The sequence below is a fragment of the Protomyctophum bolini genome (assembly GCF_963924005.1).
Source record: "Protomyctophum bolini genome assembly, chromosome: 6".
Taxonomy (NCBI): Eukaryota; Metazoa; Chordata; class Actinopteri; order Myctophiformes; family Myctophidae; genus Protomyctophum; species Protomyctophum bolini.
Window position 1 is genome coordinate 15,327,376 of NC_137867.1, and position 20,451 is coordinate 15,347,826.

The window sequence follows — 20,451 nt, forward strand, 5'->3', positions numbered from 1 at the left end:
CGTTTCTCATCATTTTGGACCATGGGCTATAGCCCATATCATACGGCATACTATAGCACGCCGTTTTTCATCATTTTGGAGGATTTGAAAAAAATCAAAAAAATCAAAAACGATCGGTTATAGCCCATGTTTTTTGAAATTTTGAAAAAAAAAGTTAGCCTCGTTTCTCATCATTTTGGACCATGGGCTATAGCCCATATCATACGGCATACTATAGCACGCCGTTTTTCATCATTTTGGAGGATTTGAAAAAAATTCAAAAATTCAAAAACGATGGGTTATAGCCCATGTTTTTTGAAATTTTGAAAAAAAAAGTTAGCCTAGTTTCTCATCATTTTGGACCATGGGCTATAGCCCATATCGTACGGCATACTATAGCACGCCGTTTTTCATCATTTTGGAGGATTTGAAAAAAATTCAAAAATTCAAAAACGATGGGTTATAGCCCATGTTTTTTTAAATTTTGAAAAAAAAAGTTAGCCTCGTTTCTCATCATTTTGGACCATGGGCTATAGCCCATATCGTACGGCATACTATAGCACGCCGTTTTTCATCATTTTGGAGGATTTGAAAAAAATGAAAAAATGAAAAAACGATGGGTTATAGCCCATGTTTTTGAAATTTTGGAAAAAAAAGTTAGCCTCGTTTCTCATCATTTTGGACCATGGGCTATAGCCCATATCATACGGCATACTATAGCACGCCGTTTTTCATCATTTTGGAGGATTTGAAAAAAAATTAAAAATTAAAAAACGATGGGTTATATCCCATGTTTTTTGAAATTTTGAAAAAAAAAGTTAGCCTCGTTTCTCATCATTTTGGACCATGGGCTATAGCCCATATCGTACGGCATACTATAGCACGCCGTTTTTCATCATTTTGGAGGATTTGAAAAAAATGAAAAAATAAAAAAAACGATGGGTTATAGCCCATGTTTTTTGAAATTTGGAAAAAAAAAGTTAGCCTCGTTTCTCATCATTTTGGACCATGGGCTATAGCCCATATCGTACGGCATACTATAGCACGCCGTTTTTCATCATTTTGGAGGATTTGAAAAAAATGAAAAAATAAAAAAAACGATGGGTTATAGCCCATGTTTTTTTTAATTTTGGAAAAAAAAGTTAGCCTCGTTTCTCATCATTTTGGACCATGGGCTATAGCCCATATCATACGGCATACTATAGCACGCCGTTTTTCATCATTTTGGAGGATTTGAAAAAAAAGAAAAAATTCAAAAACGATGGGTTATAGCCCATGTTTTTTGAAATTTTGAAAAAAAAAGTTAGCCTCGTTCTCATCATTTTGTACCATGGGCCATAGCCCATATCGTACGGCATACTATAGCACGCCGTTTTTCATCATTTTGGAGGATTTGAAAAAAATGAAAAAATGAAAAAACGATGGGTTATAGCCCATGCTTTTTGAAATTTTGAAAAAAAAGTTATCCTCGTTTCTCATCATTTTGGACCATGGGCTATAGCCTATATCGTACGGCATACTATAGCACGCCGTTTTTCATAATTTTTGATGATTTGACAATATTGAAAAAATGAAAAAAACGATGGGTTATATTGAAGCGTGCACCTACACACGCACAGGCGCACATGCGTATGCACACCTGGACCTGTAAATGAACAACACAAAAACGAAGGCACTGGTGTCGGACTTCTGGTTTACCGGAACGGGGTTCAACTCCCTGCAGTGCCCTGCTCAATGTGTTGTATTTACCGGAAAAATGGTGTTGCGGAGGATGAGAAACATTAGCAAATTGTTTTTTTCAAAAAATTGCGGAAAAAACGATGGGTTATAGCCCATGTTTAAAAATAATAATAATAATTGCGGAGTATTGCGGAGGAATTGCGGAGTGTTGCGTAAAATTGCGGAAATTGCGGAAATTGGAAATTGCCGAAATTGAAAATTGCGGAAATTGCGGAAATTGAGGAAATTGAAAAAAACGATGGGTTATAGCCCATGTTTTTTGAAATTTTGAAATGTTTTAAAATCCTCTTTTTTCATCATTTGCACTGACCTGTTGCTGAGGAAGCAGTTCACTGCCTACACTGTTTCTTAGTACAGTAGTTCTCAACCATGGAGCAGTGTTTGCCAGCTAGGTGTAGGGAATCAGTGCTGTGGTGTAAAGCTGCACCTCAGCTATGGCTGCACCCAGGGCACCCCTCAATGGATTCCTCTATACCAGCTGATCCTTACTTATAACAGTGTTTTGCCGTTAAACAAGACAAAAAAAAAACGCCATTAGATAAAATATTTGTTTTTCCACACAAAGCCAAGTTGATGCATGGCATTCTGTCTTTTAATGTTCTTTCTGTTTGCATGCTCTCCGTTCTTGTGCTCTCAGGCACTTGTACACATGATTTTGTATTCAAACATCAGCGAGAATGACAACACAGCATGGTTTTAATTTAATATAACTTTATTTTTGATTTAATATCTGAGCAATTCTCATTCAAAAGGCAAGACAATAGAAAAGGAGACAGAAAATATGGGCCATGGATATAAATATACAAAGAGGAAGAATCTTTACATTCAGTAACATTAAATAAAGAAGGCAGGCGCCAACCATATAGACACGGGATACGACACTGCATTGTGGATTACTGAACCCTACATGGGTCACACGTTAGCTCACCTCTTTTAACGTCCACATTCAAACCTCAAGCTGTGCCTTAATTACACCTTAAGATAAGAGTTGGATTCAGGAGCTGTACACACCAACACATCCCAAACCCCACCCTCCCTTTGGCAACATTAAATAGGAATCACCACCCTTTGGCAACATTAAATAGGAATCACCACCTTTTGGCAACATTAAATAGAAATCACACCCACATACAGTAACACATCACTTCTCCATTGGTGACCCCCCCCCCCCGAACCAGACAGTGTAGCCCATGTCTATACAGTAAGCCTTTGTTGTCAAATACAAGCAGTCAATGAGTACCATGCCACAGATCATAGAACTCTGATTGGTCCATTAAAAGGAGAAGCACAGTAGTACAGTCAAAAGTACGGGATCACAGAGTAGGCAACACTGGTCAGAACTGAAACCGATCTACAGTACATTTGCTACTTCAAGTATCCAATTCAATGTTGAGACATTACATTACGCGTCGCAGATGGAACTCACATTACTAATCTTTTGAGGAAAATTGGCACAAACACTTTGTTAAAATATTAATTGAACGAACGTGCAGAATTAATCGAGCGTAAACCGTTTCGGGTTTTTTTTCCTCCAAGTGCACAGAAGTCAAGATGCCAGTGCAATAATTTATTCATATTAATCATATTCATTAAACATAAGTTCAATATTGGAACATACAACTAATACCAAAACGGGAAGAAAAAAAACTTTTGGAGAAGAACAAGAAGCTAAAGCAAACAACTGGACTGACAATAACCAGCAATCATTAAACAACTAAAGAACCATTGACAGTCTTGACCAGCTACGAAAAACACACACCCAGGTGTATACTTATTACACACACACACACACACACACACACACACACACACACACACACACACACACACGCACACACACACACACACGCACACGCACACACATAGTACTGATCCAGTCGCCATAGTAGGCACAGACGTTTAGTACGGGATCTGGTTTTGGTAGTACTGGATCATGTCATACGTTCTGCTCCTGTGAAACAAGAATGAACAATGTTGAAGGACCATAATCACATGGCAGTCCATTTTACTTTGACATCATAATCGAGTACGATGTACGACCTAAATGACCTCTGTGTGAACACGGTAGACTTATAACCGAGGAGCAAGTTTGAATAAAATACATTTTCATTTTGTTGTGAGTATGTAGCTTTGCTCTTTTCGCTATTTTTCTTTACTTTTAGTAATCGTTCATTAATTGTGATAAGAGGCAAAAGTTTGAAATAATCGTGCTATTGATTTAAAGTCATTAACATCCACAGCCCTAACTCATACTGGATGATAACATCTTGAGGTGACCACCACCACCTGGTGAGTTGCACTGACCTGTTGCTGAGGAAGCAGTTCTGGATGACTTTGATGATGAAGGCGGCTGCCTCCTTCTCACTCACGCTTGGGTTGAATCTTTGCCTGAAAGCAGGGGAGAGAAGTTTAGATTCTAAACAGAGTCTAAACTTTAGAACATGTTGAATGTGTCATTATCCAACAAAAAGTGGAAGTGCTGTATACTTCAGTGCTCGCATTGCGTGTGCAAATTACTAAACTGACAATTCTGTCTATGACCCTGTGAAGGTCTCGTTAGTCGTTAGGAAAGCAACCTTGTAATATTACAATCATTAATGCAATCTCATCATTTCACGTCAATTTATTTTATTTATAAATAGCAGATCTACAAGCTCGAGCTTCTAGGTCTGCTATTTTTGAAAAATCGAAGAGCGACTGACATAGAAGACATTTTTTAGAATCTGATCTCAGGTCAGAATTGGAAACTGTCAGGATGTAGAAGACATTTTTAGAATCTGATCTCAGGTCAGAATGGAAAACTGTCAGGATGTAGAAGACATTTTTAGAATCTGATCTCAGGTCAGAATGGATTAGGGTGGGTTTGTGATCCCAGTGTAAACCCACTTGAGCAACTTGATGGTCTGTCCTCTGAAGCAGGGAAGACCAGTATCCAGCATCAGGGTGACAAGGGAGACCACTGCGTCCATATAAGGTCTGATAACAGAAAGAGATAGCCACTTGTCTCAGTCCAACATTCATGCATGACTTTGTTAGACATGGCCACTGATTCCCACTAGAGTTCTCAAATTCTTCCCCGAACGGGCTGAAAAAAACAAACAAAATCTGTTCTGTCTGTGTGTGTGTGTGTGTGTGTGTGTGTATTTATATATCATGAACAGCAGCGCTGTTAATGTGGTGCTGCGCTGACTGGCAGTCTGCTGATTTCAAGGTTTCTTTATTGGTATTTTAATGGTATTATCACATACAGTACAGTATTATCACATACAGTACAGATCAATAAGACAAAAGCATACTAAAATAATGTATAATAATAGCTCAGATTTATATAGCACTTTTCTAAATACCCAAAGCGCTTTACATAGGAACACTAGGAACAGACTTTAATAAGAAAAAATAGAAAAAATAAAGCAAAACATAACAGATACAACAACAGTACAGGGTTAAAAAGATAAAAGGATAAACGAGGCCTCAGCTGGGGAAGGCTATCCTGAAGAGGTGGGTTTTGATATGTTACCCCCTCCCAAAGTTCCTGCTCCGAAAGAGCCACAACCCCGGTATCTTGTTCCATTGTACCACAAAAAAGACACATTTTGATGACTGGGTTTCTGCTGTATACTTAATTAGTGTGGTTGCCAGACTATTGTAAGTGTAACACTTTATTATTATAGATAAACTTTATTTTGCCGTGCTACTCCTCCCACAGTTTTTGCTGCACACACTCGAGCCATATGTCAAATCGACTGGCTTCATCGGGAATCGTGTGCTTGCATTTTGCTAAGAGAAATGTCGTATAGTTTAATTGATATTAATTCATTAGTGAATTAATTTTCCCCATTCACTTGAATGGGAAAATGCGAAAACTCACATTTAACTATTTGTTTCTCTGATCCCGTAAGGGCTGTAGTTACAACACTTGGAGTTCATAATAATTACCAAAATTAATTAACATATAACTATATCGGTCGGCCTCATGGTGGCGCTATAACAGTCGACTTTACGTTTTAAATTTTAACACTTGAACCATAGGTCGTAAAAATCACAATTATCTTTCCCTGGATTCCTTGGGTCAGGACGCATCTCTCCATATAGAGAAATCCTCAAAATCTTTTGATAGCCATTCGATCTACAAGGTCACTGAAGCTCACAATGCATCGTGATCCAAGGTGTTGTGCACTAAAGATCAGTTACTTAAATGAGCCATAAATCAGACAGGCGGAAGCCTGATTTGTACTTTGTCGCATGGTGGTGTTGCGCACCAAACATAGCAGATCTGCAAGCCCAGAATGTGAAGCGGATACAGAGTTTTTTTCCAGGCTATTGGGCTACAGTACAAACGCCAGGGAAGTGTTTCTTGTGTCCTGAACATCATTAAAATAAGATCTGGTTTCAAAAGGGGTGAAGTGGCATTTTAACTTTAGGCGCGTTTAGAACTCACCTGACGGCCAGGTATCCCCTCACACACATCTCCATAAACCATTAGAACCATTAGAACTCACCTGACGGCCAGGTATCCCCTCACACACATCTCCATGAACCATTAGAACTCACCTGACGGCCAGGTATCCCCTCACACACATCTCCATGAACCATTTGAAGGGCGTGGCCTCCATTTTCCCTCCCATGATCATAACCATCTCATCGGTCAGCTTGATATCCGGCTCCCAGCCAAGGTTCCCACCAGGAGAACTCTCAAAGATGAAACCGAAGTCTGATGTGAGAGAGAGAGAGAGAGAGAGAGAGAGAGAGAGAGAGAGAGACACACACAAGATAATCCAAGGTTTAATAGGGACCAATGGTGGCCCATCGCCGAGCCCCCCCCTCTGTAGTATTAAAGGGTACTGGAAATGGACTTGGACTTGCACTGAACTTTTGCACTATTACATTGCACCAGCACTATTGCACTTGGGTTACTGTACAGTATGGATATTATGTGATGCCAGTGGTGAAGGTGAAGGTGAAGCTCTAAACTGAATTTCGTTGTTTCATGTAAGCAATGACAAATAAAGATCTATCTATCTATCTAAATGTGTTGTGTTAAAGTAGCAAAACAAAAATATAATATTCTATTACAAGACAAATAAGGCCTGTACTCAAATGTTACATGAGTAACTAAATAGTCAAACATTATGCATTGTGTTTCGATGAATTGAGTACGAAGGACCCCAATGGTAACGATACAATACAACAATACAAGCCATATTGCTTTCTTGGGTCTGAATCCTCTTAACAGACCTTGTATTGGACTGTACTCTCCTGTGCTTGTCTTTGCAAACTGTTAAATAAAGATCTACAAGCTCACAACATGTTGTGATGAGTTGTGAGTTGCTTGCTCAGGACAGGATCTCTGTCGGTTCTCTGCTCTACATGTAAAGTGTCTTGGGCTAACTTGTTGTTGGGACAACTTGTTTCATAACATTGAATTGAGCTTGTAGATCAGCTATTGTCAGGGAAGAGATTTGGCGTAGAAGGGGAAAAAAGCAGGGAACAAGTGTAGACCCTTGGGGGACCACTGGTCAACTCAAGTATATACGGTTTAAGTGGTTAAACAATGCATGTCCATATTACACACCAATGTGAATAAGGTGGCCCTGGCTGTCCAGCATGATGTTTCCATTGTGTCTGTCTTTGATCTGCAACAGGAAGAGCAGCAGGCTGTAGGCGGCCATACTGCGGATGAAGTTGTACCGTGCCTGCATGACAAGACAGAGAGAGAAAGAGAGGGGGATATGGATGATGGGGTAAAGGGTCAAACCATTACACCTCAGGATCGTAGCTAAGACAAATAAGTGTGTCTACTATGGTGTCCAAACACACCACCAGGTGGTGTAGTGCAGTTCAAGGCAACCTTCTTAACTTCAAGAACACTGAGTTACTTTTATCTCTGGGACACCAATCTAGACTGTAACATCCTCAGTGTTAATTTAACTCTAGTTACAGACCATCCATTTGGTTCCTCCTAACTATCAATCATTTAGCCCTGGAATTCCCCCAAGGACTCCTGGGGGTCTCTGGAGCCAACGTTGAGAACCAATGGTGTAGTGATAGTTGTGTGTGCCACATGATAGGACAACGTGAAAATAAACACACTGTGTTGATCGACAGCATCGTACAACACTTACCTTCTGGAACGCAAGTGTGGACTCGTCACCATACTGGTTCCTAAAGTAGTCGTACATGCCAAAGTCTGTCTGCCGGCCCAGCTGGTCACGAGACTTGCAGTCGGGGATGCATTCAATCACGCCACACTGTGGCCAAAGATGGGAGAGACGAGAGGATGTTGGGACAAGGTGAAGGATTCCGTTTTGTAGCTGGCACGGGAACTTTCGAAACATTAATCCTTATACCTAAATACACATTCCCGTGGGAGCTACAAAACAGTCTTTTTGTTCAGCACCTGAAAGTTTTTTAGAGATGTGCATAATTTCTTGTAGGTGAAGGATTAACAGTGTCCCTATTCTGGGCATGTCATAATAGGTAAGAATTCGGCATAAATAGGCAAACATTTGGAAAAAATAGCTAGTATAAATAATACTTTAGAAAAAGTGGTGGGAGGAAGCGCCGCGCTACTGTAACAAGGCTGTTAGGTTGGCTCGTACACACGCACGAATTATGCTAACACACATGGTGTACAGTATATTACACCCCAGTCCAACCCCTGATGCCGAGTGCCAAGCAGGGTAGTGGCCTAGTGGGTACCATGTCTTATAGTCTTCAACATAGCATATTCAAAAGCAGAAATAACATGTATTTTAAAACTGTTTTTTCTAATGGTTTGAGCCTCAATCACCACTCTGATATAACCAGTCCATGGCATTTCTTTCTGGACTTTAAAAGCAGTTTTAGCTGCAATACCACGTGTCCTGAGGTGGTGGGGGTGCTGATATGCAGATTATTTAATATTGGAGTCAGTATAATACTGATGCTAGATAAAACCAGGCTTGTTTCCATTCCATGCCAGCTTGGAAAATCAACAATGGCGGACATTGTAAACAAAGTGGAAATGCAAATTTGGAACTGAAGACTGAAGAAGAGGAGGAATTATACAAAGTAGGGTGACATTGACATTTGTCAATGTCATTTGTCCTCATCACGATGAGGACAAAATCAGTTGAGCTGTTCCTGAGAGCAATTTCCATTAAAGAACCCATATGATATGAAAGCCTGATTGTTCAAAATTGGTTATTTGTATAAAACACATATGGGAGCCCCAAAAACACAAAAGATTTAATTTTATGTTAACCCATTAAGACCTGAGGCCGATTCTACCAGCATGCATGCAAAAAGTGAATCGTCCCACCCCTAGTGCTGATGTGCTCTTTGATCATCAAATACATTCATTCATTCATGACTCGGCTGGGTATTGAACCACTGACCTCCCAAGCTCAGAGCGGACACTCTAACCACAAGGCCACTGAGCTGGCTTGAGCTGGCCAGATATGGTACTATAGTTCTTGTATGGACTCACCCCTGGTGCAGTGGCCACCACTCTGTAGGGGAACACATAGAGGTCCAGACCCACCAACTGGAAGATGTTCTTGAACAGTCCAATGATCTGCAGAGCCAGCATGTCCTGGAAAGACAAAACACCGACCAGGGAAGAAGTAAGTTCCTATTTAGTTGACTGTGGATTGTATTCTAGTGGAAGAACTTTATTGAATCAAGTTGACAAGAGTGGATTGATTAATTTTATTTTGGTAAAAGAAGTTTCAACACAATATAACTTCAACCCAGGATGTAATAAGACACTTATTTCCAATGGGGTCCTGAAAACACATGGGTACACGACAAGTGAAAGATAATTCATACCGAGTTTGGTTGTTCTCAATCTCTACTCTGGGGAAATATGGTCAGTGAAAAATAATTAGTGAAACCTGCCTATAGGGCTGCAAAGTAGCGATTATTTTATTAAAAAAATATTACAAAACAATCAAATATTTTATTGTTTTAATATTGCACCATACCTGTCTGCAGTCGTCTCCTACTTTAAAGATGGCCGCCTGCCAGATGATTCTCTTTGCCTCCTCTTCGCTCTTGGCCTCATCCAGGGAGTCTGAGCGACACTGTAGACCTAAGGAGATCACATCATGACACGCTGCAGAACCCATGAAGAAGAGTTTCGCAGAAGAAACGGAAATATCTTCAACGTAGATGGCTCGGTACCTTCTTTTTCCAGTTCGCTGACACCACACCTCCTCACTTTAAATTTGGCCAGGTAAGGAGCTTTGGCAGCACTAGACAGGGGGCACAAAGTGGAAACAAATTCTAACATTTGCGAAAATAGGCACTGTCGTACCGTACATATGATGAAGTATAAAATAGCCTTAAGTTTTAACAGAAGCGAGGACAACAATATTTGCTTCCTGTCCCAGAAGATGGGCCGTGCGCAGGCCTACCTCTGCATGGGCGTGCCAGACTTGTAGTCTATGTCCAGGACTATGGCCTCCGGATTACTGGGGAGGTAACAGCCGGGTTGGACCTTGATCTCGGACATGGCCTCCAGACAGGCTCTCTTCCTCTCCTCCCCCTTAGGAAAAGGCCTGAGGATGACAAACCAAAACACAAAGCGCATCGCACGTTTTTCTGCACTTCTATGTCTTAAGTTTACAAAGAATACAACGCTACATGGGCATCCCATCAGCTAATGGCTACTGTTACCACAAGTGACAGCAGGGCTCTGTTGTTATTCACAGATGGCAGTCACTGGGGTTATAGAGTAATAGGAGGAGGAGACGCAGGGGACGTTTTCATTTAGAGGCACTTTGTGTCTTACCCTATTGAGGTAAGAAGGGACTTTTCATCGACCTGTAGCGAGGGGAAGGATATCTCCCAGTATGACTCTGCACTAATGGATGCTGCCAGTATGCTACTCATCACACATACTTCTCAGATGGACAGGTACTCAGGGATGGTGTGGGATAAACATCCCAGCATGTAAATACCTTCCAGTCCACTGGATAATCACAAAGACACTGCAGCAACCCACGGGCAAAGTAAATGAACAGCAAAGGGATTTGGAGAGCAGCTCACTGATGAAAGGGCTTATTACACCTCATAAACACATTGAAACTACCTCTAGGGACTTAATGTTATTCATGAAGTTAAAGAGGAAAGTATAAATGTTAGCAACTGTGCTATATCCGGTGTATTTACGTCCATAAAAATACATTGTCCTGTCCAAATAAACATATAAAGTAAGTAAAGTATGCTACTCTGAGGCTTTTTCCCTTTCTTTTTTTTTCTCCAAGAGTTCAGCCAGTTGGTTTGTGACTGTATAGCTTCCTGCACAATAACTGAAGAAAGATGAGAGAGAGGAGAGAAGCAAGGAAGATGGCAAAGATGGAAAGAACAAAGATAGACAAGAATTTGAAAGAGAACATGGTGAAAGTACTTGATTATGGCGGACACGTTGGTGATCTTGTTGAAGAAATCAAACTCTCTCTGGTAGAAGTCCTTGTTTGGGCCAGACAGAGAGCCAGTGATCTCCACCACCATTTGCTCCAACAGCTCCCCTATGTCCGCTGCAGACAGGAACCAAGGCGCAGATGCACACACGCATGAGCACACGCACACGCACACAAAGACATGCAGAATGTTATATAGTGACAGAGAGGAAAGCCTGATTTAAACTTAGCTGCATGCAGGTGTCGTTCTCTGAAACTAGCCGATCTACAAGCTCAGAACACGGCATGCTCCACATGTTGTGAGCTTGTAGGTCGGCTACTTTCAGTGCACGAGACCCACGCGCAAGTAAGTGTGAATCAGGCCGAAGGCATCTCACGGTCTTTGGTATGTGCTTCCTCGTCCAGGTAGATGTTGGTCTTCATGTTCCAGATGAACTGGTGAGCCAGCAGCTGGGACGTCTGAGCCGCCCACAGGATGTACTCTCTCACATAACCCATCTAACAGCAGGGCACAAAGACAGGCGTACATTCAACTTGAACCCATCGAGACCTGAGGCCGATTCTACAAATGCCTTCTAAATCAGTGGTTCTCACACTTTCAAGATTTGTCGATGTACAAGCTCGCAGCACTCATAATAACTTTACCTTGTCATATCGAAGTGCTTGGACAATCTGAGGAATGTAAAACAAAATGGCATCCTAGAAAGAAAGGCAGGCGAAAGTGTGACTGGGCAGAACATTAGACAACATGTAGATACTTGACACATTTACTGCGTTACATTTGTGCAGGCTTTAGTACTTACATATTATTTATAACAAAGCTATTTTATATGTTGCTTTATTATATGTGTTGAAAAGGTGTACTTCAGACAAGCAGGTAATGGGCGTAGTATCAAAGAGACTAATTTCTAAATAATTCGTAATTTATTATTAATATTGTATGATCTATCACGTGTCAAAATTAGCCAATCTACATCTACCGCTATCACGGCATCACAACACACATTGTGACTGTGAGCTTATACAGTAAAAATACAACAAAGTATAAATCGGGCTCAAAGGGCCACTTAACCCCTTTTGCAACCAGAATTTATTTTAATTATGTTTGGGAGACAAGAAACACTTTCATGTGGAGTTTGTGTGTAATATGTTTTTTTTTTAATATATTTTAGTTATGACGCCATGTTCATGACCTTTTAAACCTGTCATGAACATGGTCTCACTTCCTTCCTGGACTACAAAGTCACACCTCCATGCAGCCTCCCCCTAACCTGACTCTGCCAGCTGGGGGCGGTATTGGGTAACCATGTTCCCCAACACAGCATCCATCTGGAGTTGTGCTAACGCCAAACCACTCGTAGTTCTAACAAATCAGCGTGAGCTAAGGGCGGGACATCAATATGATTGGTTGTGTTTGCACGCCCACACGGTGATAGACAGACGGTCCATCCAATCATCTACCAAGTATCTTGAAAAAAAGGAACATCCCTGTCATCGAATTTGCTCCCGAGATCCCAGATCCCAATAAGCTGTGAAACAAATTTGTGTAGCAAGCTTCTTGGATCTGGCAGCGTCAGGTTAGCCTCCCCCCTCTCCAAAAGGATCATATAATAGGTCCTCACTAATAATCATGAAAGAATGGTGCAATTTTTTTCTACTCTGTCTGTGTCTCATAGGAGGGTTGTGGGCAGTTCAGAAACCGTCTTCCAGTGACATCATCGATGGGGAATACAAGCTAATAGAAACTGCAGGCTTTCTAGTCCTGAAAAGTCGCAATGCGAAAATGGAAGCCATCGTTGTCACGATAATGAAAATCAAAATATTTTTGTAAAAAAATCTTGTTTAAAAACAAAATCTTCCTAATGATGATGTCACTGGAAGACGGTTTCTAAACTGCCCACAGCTGTCCTATGAGACAAAGACTGAGTAGAAAAAAATCGTGCCATTTTTTCATGATTATTAGTGAGGACCTATTATATGAAGATAGGTTGAAAAGTGGTGAAGTGGTCCTTTAAGTGTATGTTGACATACCGGGGGGAAGGAGCGGAGAACTTTGACCCCATACTGGGCGGTCAGGGGGTGGGGGGGGTACATGGAGGAGAAGTAGGAGAGTCCGGTGGGGGGGTCGGCCGGGGCCCAGCATAGGATGTGACTCAGCTCTGGCGAGTCAGCGTCAATGGTGTGCCATGTCACTAAGAACTGCGAACACACAGGCAAAAGTATAGAAAAGATGAGTGTGAGTGAGATGACTTAATTCAGACATCAGAATCAGGCCTTGGCTAGGATCCATTTTTATGACAGCGCTGCAGAATCCATTTTTACACTTTCAGTGGCAGACCTATAAGGATAAATTAACTAATTGACTGCCAGATTATATACCTAAATGTTCCACCCAGTGCCTTTTATTTTTTCCGTATTTACTTACCTTTAAAGTAGTTACAGAATATTCATCTCCACTACGATCGCACCCCGGACTGTTGATAATCAGAGAGGATTGGATTTTGGAGTGAATGATTGGCACAACGTCATGTGCTAACAAGTCCCCTAGAGGGAGCTGTATTTATTGGTAACTAAAGTGATGGGGAACAACAAACAACAGTGAGATGTCAGAGAGGATTATCAAGTAGACATCATGGTGTCCTCCAAGGACGCGGGCTTGGCAGTGGCACGCCCCTTCACTTTCAACCCTCTCCTTGCTAGACGGATAAGAGGCTCATTATGACTCCAGCCAGGCAGAACTAAATCAGACAGCCTTAAGAAAGCTGGAGGGAGACGGATCATCTCAACAACAACATCATCTCAGGAGATTAATAAGTATTGCGATCAAAAAATGTTTTGATGAGTGACTGAGTGAGTCTCTCTTTAACTTCTACAAAGTAGGCCCTTAAAATGTAGCCAGGGCAGTATAATGGAACGTACATTTGTGATTCTAAAATGTAAAGCAATCCCAGATGGGTTTCACTTAAAGTTCTGACATCCCATTATTCCGACCATTAGGTTAGTGTGAGGTTAGGGCTAGTTATAATGACCATTAGGTTAGTGTGAGGTTAGGGCTAGTTATAATGACCATTAGGTTAGTGTGAGGTTAGGCCTAGTTATAATGACCATTAGGTTAGTGTGAGGTTAGGCCTAGTTATAATGGGGCCAGCCGGACGTACAACCAATAAAACCATTAGGTTAGTGTGAGGTTAGGGCTAGTTATAATGGGGCCAGCCGGACGTACAACCAATAAAACCATTAGGTTAGTGTGAGGTTAGGGCTAGTTATAATGGGGCCAGCCGGACGTACAAGAAATACAATTGGTTGGAATTGTCTAGACAATTTCTATACAAAATTAAGCACATTGCATTCTAGGAGCCTTAGCCTTCATCCATCAATCTTCAACCGCTTATCCGTAGTCGGGTCGCGGGGGCAACAGCTCCACGAGAGATCTCCAGACTCAACATTAGTAACTTCCTCCTGGGGGATCCTGAAGTGTTCCAAGGCCAGTGAGACGATGTAATCCCTCCATCTCATCCTTGGTCTGCCCCGGGGTCTCCTCCAAGTGGGACGTGCATCGAGGACCTCCCTAGGGACGCGCTCGAGAGGCATCCTAACCATATGCCCACCTAAGCTGGCTCCTTTCCAGGCAAAGAAGCAGCAACTCTACTCCGAGTCTCTCTCACGTGACTGAACTTCTCACCCTATCTCTAAGGGAGATGCCAGCCACCTGTCAAAGAAAACTCATTTCGGCCGACTGTATTCGTGACCCACACGATTCATGACCATAGGTGAGAGTAGGAACGAAGATTGCTCGATAGACAGAGAGCTTCAATATTTGTGACCAAATGATTCTTTTTTGTTTCGTCATATGAAAGCAGGGAATCATAGCTTCAAATTGACGTATTGGTTGTTCAGTTTGACCCACCAGTTTTGGAGATATGGCTTATAGAGTAATGTCTTGCAGAAAACAGTGAGTTGAGAAAACGGGCTTGAAAGGTTCACTTCTGTGGTCTCTAACATTACACCTAGCTACATGTTTAAGCATTTATTTCATATTATTTACATGTCAATTTCAGCTCTGACACTTATTTCAGACATGATCTAGTATGTGAAGAGTCTGCCTGTGCTATTGACTCATTTTGGGGGGAAACAAATGTTTTTCTACTCTGGTGAAAAGCTGGAATTTGCGCGATGGCAGCCTCTCAGTCAAATCTGGTCACATTTGAATACATTTAAGAGAGTTACAAATGCATAAATTAACAGAGAATTTGACTGTGTGCTTAAAGGGGCCAAATAAAATTGTGAACAGGATGAGTCACCCTTTTACAGGGGACTTTAGGATGAAAGAGGAAAGAGAGTGGGATTAGCGACAGTTTGTGACGGGTGAAAGATCTCACCTTGACAGCCTCTGGGACGTCACATACGGCAGCTGGGTCCATTCGCACCAGACGGGTCACCTCTGACACAATGGCTTCTGTGTTCTTGAACCTGAAATGTCAAATCAAAACCTAACACTTGGGTGTGCAATGCATAAGCCAAGCCACTGACTGACAGACTGGCTCAATAACAGACTGATTGACAGATGAACGGACATATGCAGAGTGAATGAGCTGACTGACTTACAGTAGGTACACCCACCTAGTGTCGCTTCCTATTGAATAACATTTGTGCTACTTTTTGATTTAATTTTAAGTTACACTTTAAAGATCAAGAGGTTCACACTGTGTTTGTCAATGTTTTTATCATTAAACAAAAACATACAGTAACAATAAAATAAAGTTTTACATTTTCCACGTTCTCTCACATCGTAGTACCTCCATGTAATCCTATTTGAGAAACATTGCCCCAGCGGTGGAAAAAGTACTCACATTTTTTACTTATGACTGAGTGCAACTGCGGCAGGCAATAAAATACCGCCATATACAGTAGAAATAAGTAAGTAAAAGGACAGAATTAAAAAGCTCACAATGCGGCAAATCTAACCCTGAAGCGCACATTCGGTGAATACAGAAAATCTACAACCTTGTACATGAGCTTGTGGATTGGTTATTTTTGGCAAAGACATTTGGTGTAGAGGGAAAAAAGGAGAAGACCAAGTATAGAGCCCTGGGGGGTTGATGGTACGGTAACAAGAAGACTCGCCCCGTTTCTGTTTTCCTCCCAAAATTTCCCCAGTGAGGGGTGGGAGAGGCTGGACAGCAGACGGCTGGACTTTGAATTTCTCTAACTATAAACTTTCATGACAGCAGAACAGCCTAAGTACAAATATAATTTATGAAAAGCTACTACATTGAAGTCTGTTCACAGAAGTTGTTGTAGGATATGTGGGGATTATCTGACGAGGTACCATTTGAGTGTGCAAAACCTTACATATACTAAATAATACTAAATTGTTTATAGGGTCAATATAAGTAAAATAATATAGCCTTTCTACAGGAGTATCTTTTTATATTTTTCCAAAAAGAATACAAACAGCCAATAGCATATTACAAAGTTATCCCCCTCACTGGTGACAATACCGGGAGGAATAACGGGCAAGCACCGGGGCGAGTCTTCTGGTATTCGATGGTACATGCCATGGTAAGGTACAATGTAAACATCTTGTCCTGTACCTGGCAGGGAGCTGCAGGGCTAGATACGGTGCTATGCTCCAGGCCAGGTTCACGTTGTCCTTCCATTGTTTCTCAGTCAGGCTGATGTATCTGGACCTCCAGTTTGCGATGCTGGTCTCCACAGACTGCTCTGTGGAGATGGCCAGCTCCTGGGTGGATAGGGGGTTGTACCACGTCGTCAGACGCTCAATCTCACTGGCCTGAGGAGGGACATAACAAGAAATACACCATGGTTTCTCAACGTCTGGTCTTGGGCCCACCAGGGTCCTGACGGGACAAGACATGCATTAACTTGAATGCCACATGACACTGGGACACACACACACACACACATTCGGGTCACACAGAGTTGAGGAGCCTAAAGGGCCATTCACACTGAGCAGTATATAACTATAACTGCAGACAGTCAGCAGTGATGTTGAGCAGCATCACTGCTGGCTGTGGTGGCTCAGTTTACACGGGTGTGATTTGTTTATCCATGGAGCATATATACGCTAACCAACTTTCATGGCAATATGAACATTTTGATATAATAATATAATTGCTGATCTTGTAAGCAAGTAGTGAGGCTAAAAGGGTAGTCAGTAAGTATGAAAAGAGCATAGATTTACAAACATAAGTGAGAATAGATTAAGATTCTTACGAGCAGTGCCAGTAGTAGGGTTCTGCGTTTGGTGTAGTACTTGTGCAGCTGAGAGCCCCTGTTGCTTTTCTTAGACAGTCCTGAAAGAGCACAACAGAAATGTACCATTTTGAAAGACAACTTTATATATGTGGCATATATTTCACTACTGTATATGATGGAGTTCTGCTTCGATACATTGTAATATTATGGGTGTTAAATTAACTCTAAAGCTGCGTTCAGACCTGAATATATATATTCGTCTCGGTTCGTCCAGTTTGTGCTGCGCCAGGTCGCGCCGTGCCCGTTCGTGCAATTCTCGTCTTTGCATTGACTTTGTATGTAATCGTGCCTCTCTAACCATCCAAGTCTGAACGCACCTTTAGAGCGTACAAATTAATGCTACATTTGTATGCTCTTACAAATGGATACATTAACACAGTATTTTACTGTGTAGGACGTTTCTAGTTGCAAGTGCATATCACAGCAGTGTGTGTGTGTGTGTGTGTGTGTGTGTGTGTGTGTGTGTGTGTGTGTGTGTGTGTGTGACTGTGTGTGTGTGTTACCCGATTTCTTGGATATGGTGGACATGCCAGAGGACAGAGGGTAAGTATTGATCCATCCCTGAGCCACCTGCTGCCTCTGACCCACGGCCACGTCCAGATTGCTGCGGCTGTCTGTCACTGTCATCACAGACAGGCTGTTGACCGACATGTCCTGATTGTCTGGAGAAGAGGAAACATCCTGTTCATCCAAATATTCCAACACCAATCTATCACCTAAAACACTTCCTCCCATAAACAGAAAGAGGAGATGTTACACCCAACTGTCTAATCCAGTGGATCCCAAACTGTGGTGCGTGCACCCCTTGTGGTGCGCGAACGCCTTCTAGGGGGTGCGTGACATGAAAAGGGTAATGGCGGTTTTATGGTGATATTTAGCAGCACAACCTCAAAATCCGATAAAACACTGTTGTACAGTAAAACACTGTTGTACGGTAAAACACTGTTGTACAGTAAAACACTGTTGTACGGTAAAACACTGTTGTAAGGTAAAACACTGTTGTACAGTAAAACACTGTTGTAAGGTAAAACACTGTTGTACGGTAAAACACTATTGTACGGTAAAACACTGTTGTACGGTAAAACACTGTTGTAAGGTAAAACACTGTTGTACAGTAAAACACTGTTGTACGGTAAAACACTGTTGTAAGGTAAAACACTGTTGTACGGTAAAACACTGTTGTACGGTAAAACACTGTTGTAAGGTAAAACACTGTTGTACGGTAAAACACTGTTGTAAGGTAAAACACTGTTGTACGGTAAAACACTGTTGTACGGTAAAACACTGTTGTAAGGTAAAACACTGTTGTAAGGTAAAACACTGTTGTACGGTAAAACACTGTTGTACGGTAAAACACTGTTGTACGGTAAAACACTGTTGTAAGGTAAAACACTGTTGTACGGTAAAACACTGTTGTAAGGTAAAACACTGTTGTACGGTAAAACACTGTTGTACGGTAAAACACTGTTGTACGGTAAAACACTGTTGTAAGGTAAAACACTGTTGTACAGTAAAACACTGTTGTAAGGTAAAACACTGTTGTAAGGTAAAACACTGTTGTACGGTAAAACACTGTTGTAAGGTAAAACACTGTTGTACAGTAAAACACTGTTGTAAGGTAAAACACTGTTGTACGGTAAAACACTGTTGTAAGGTAAAACACTGTTGTACAGTAAAACACTGTTGTAAGGTAAAACACTGTTGTAAGGTAAAACACTGTTGTAAGGTAAAACACTGTTGTATGGTAAAACACTGTTGTACGGTAAAACACTGTTGTAAGGTAAAACACTGTTGTAAGGTAAAACACTGTTGTACGGTAAAACACTGTTGTAAGGTAAAACACTGTTGTACAGTAAAACACTGTTGTAAGGTAAAACACTGTTGTAAGGTAAAACACTGTTGTATGGTAAAACACTGTTGTACGGTAAAACACTGTTGTAAGGTAAAACACTGTTGTAAGGTAAAACACTGTTGTATGGTAAAACACTGTTGTACGGTAAAACACTGTTGTAAGGTAAAACACTGTTGTACAGTAAAACACTGTTGTACAGTAAAACACTGTTGTATGGTAAAACACTGTTGTACGGTAAAACACTATTGTACGGTAAAACACTGTTGTACGGTAAAACACTGTTGTACGGTAAAACACTGCAGCTGTGGGAGTATACAGGAGCTGCAGTCTCTCAGTGCAGTGACATTCTGTCATTATTTGTCATAATCATATTAAAAATGTATAATTTTCAGCCAAATACGAGACTTGGTGTTAGGGGGTGCGTTAGCTAGGTCAGAAGGTAACATTTCCCAATGAGCATCTGCCCAGTTAAGTAAAGTGTTCTCAATGTTACCTGGACAATTCCAATGCAGTGTAACTGAACATAATTGATTTTTCTTTTCTCTAACGCTGGCAAATTGGACTTTACAGTTTCTTACCTCTGCTCATGGAGCTCTGTATGCGTTTTGAACCTGACTGCTAATAAAAACACAAGTGGGATGTGCAGCGGTTTCCAAGTTGAACTCCGAACACAGACAGGAAGACCAACCGACCACTTTTAGAATACACGTGTGGAATGGGTGTAATAATGTTGATCGTGCTATGCCTCTTCAGCATTGTACCTGTTGGTACCAGCTGGGCGGCAGCCAGATACTTCTTGTCTGACAGCAGGCTGGCGTAGAACTTGATCATTATGCTGATGTCTTCTCTCAACCTCTTGTCTGTCTGTGTGGGAAACTTAGGAGCAATGCTATAGACAAAGAAAAATGGTGAAACTGGTGAAAAATTCTGATTATTACTCAATTTTTATTCAAACAGAAGAGAGACAAAAAATATATATATATATATATCAGATTTACAAGCTCACAACACACCACTATATATTCCTACCTGAAGTAGTCAAAGGCTGTAGAGTAAATCTTCTCCCTCAGCACATTGCGGATGGTGGAACTTGTCACGACATCGGCGTGCAGCACCATCATGCCCAGGGTCAGCAGTCTGGCAGAAATAGAAATAGTTCACGTGACGAGCCCGACAACTTCCATGACATTTGAACTC

At 41.4% G+C, this 20,451-nt stretch overlaps 1 protein-coding gene across 2 annotated transcripts in view; it reads right to left on the reverse strand.

Annotated features, from left to right (window-relative positions):
- Window positions 1-2,419: 2,419 nt before the first annotated feature.
- pi4kab (phosphatidylinositol 4-kinase, catalytic, alpha b) overlaps window positions 2,420-20,451 on the reverse strand; it is a 60,444-nt gene continuing 42,412 nt past the window's right edge. The window contains exons 35-54 of one of the 2 annotated variants that reach the window (XM_080766752.1): window positions 20,284-20,391; window positions 20,016-20,143; window positions 17,906-18,064; window positions 17,361-17,440; window positions 16,718-16,917; window positions 15,503-15,593; window positions 13,155-13,322; window positions 11,769-11,822; window positions 11,501-11,621; window positions 11,111-11,240; window positions 10,116-10,259; window positions 9,883-9,953; window positions 9,684-9,790; window positions 9,188-9,292; window positions 7,842-7,967; window positions 7,292-7,412; window positions 6,271-6,430; window positions 4,606-4,695; window positions 4,024-4,107; window positions 2,420-3,670 (exon numbers count right to left, since the gene is read on the reverse strand). In XM_080766752.1, the coding sequence (XP_080622878.1) occupies window positions 3,619-3,670; window positions 4,024-4,107; window positions 4,606-4,695; window positions 6,271-6,430; window positions 7,292-7,412; window positions 7,842-7,967; window positions 9,188-9,292; window positions 9,684-9,790; window positions 9,883-9,953; window positions 10,116-10,259; window positions 11,111-11,240; window positions 11,501-11,621; window positions 11,769-11,822; window positions 13,155-13,322; window positions 15,503-15,593; window positions 16,718-16,917; window positions 17,361-17,440; window positions 17,906-18,064; window positions 20,016-20,143; window positions 20,284-20,391 (2,299 nt within the window). In that variant the 3' untranslated portion in view covers window positions 2,420-3,618. Of the gene's footprint in view, window positions 3,671-4,023; window positions 4,108-4,605; window positions 4,696-6,270; window positions 6,431-7,291; window positions 7,413-7,841; window positions 7,968-9,187; window positions 9,293-9,683; window positions 9,791-9,882; window positions 9,954-10,115; window positions 10,260-11,110; window positions 11,241-11,500; window positions 11,622-11,768; window positions 11,823-13,154; window positions 13,323-15,502; window positions 15,594-16,717; window positions 16,918-17,360; window positions 17,441-17,905; window positions 18,065-20,015; window positions 20,169-20,220; window positions 20,392-20,451 lie in introns of those variants that run through there. The other variant, XR_013964275.1, reaches the window with a different exon arrangement.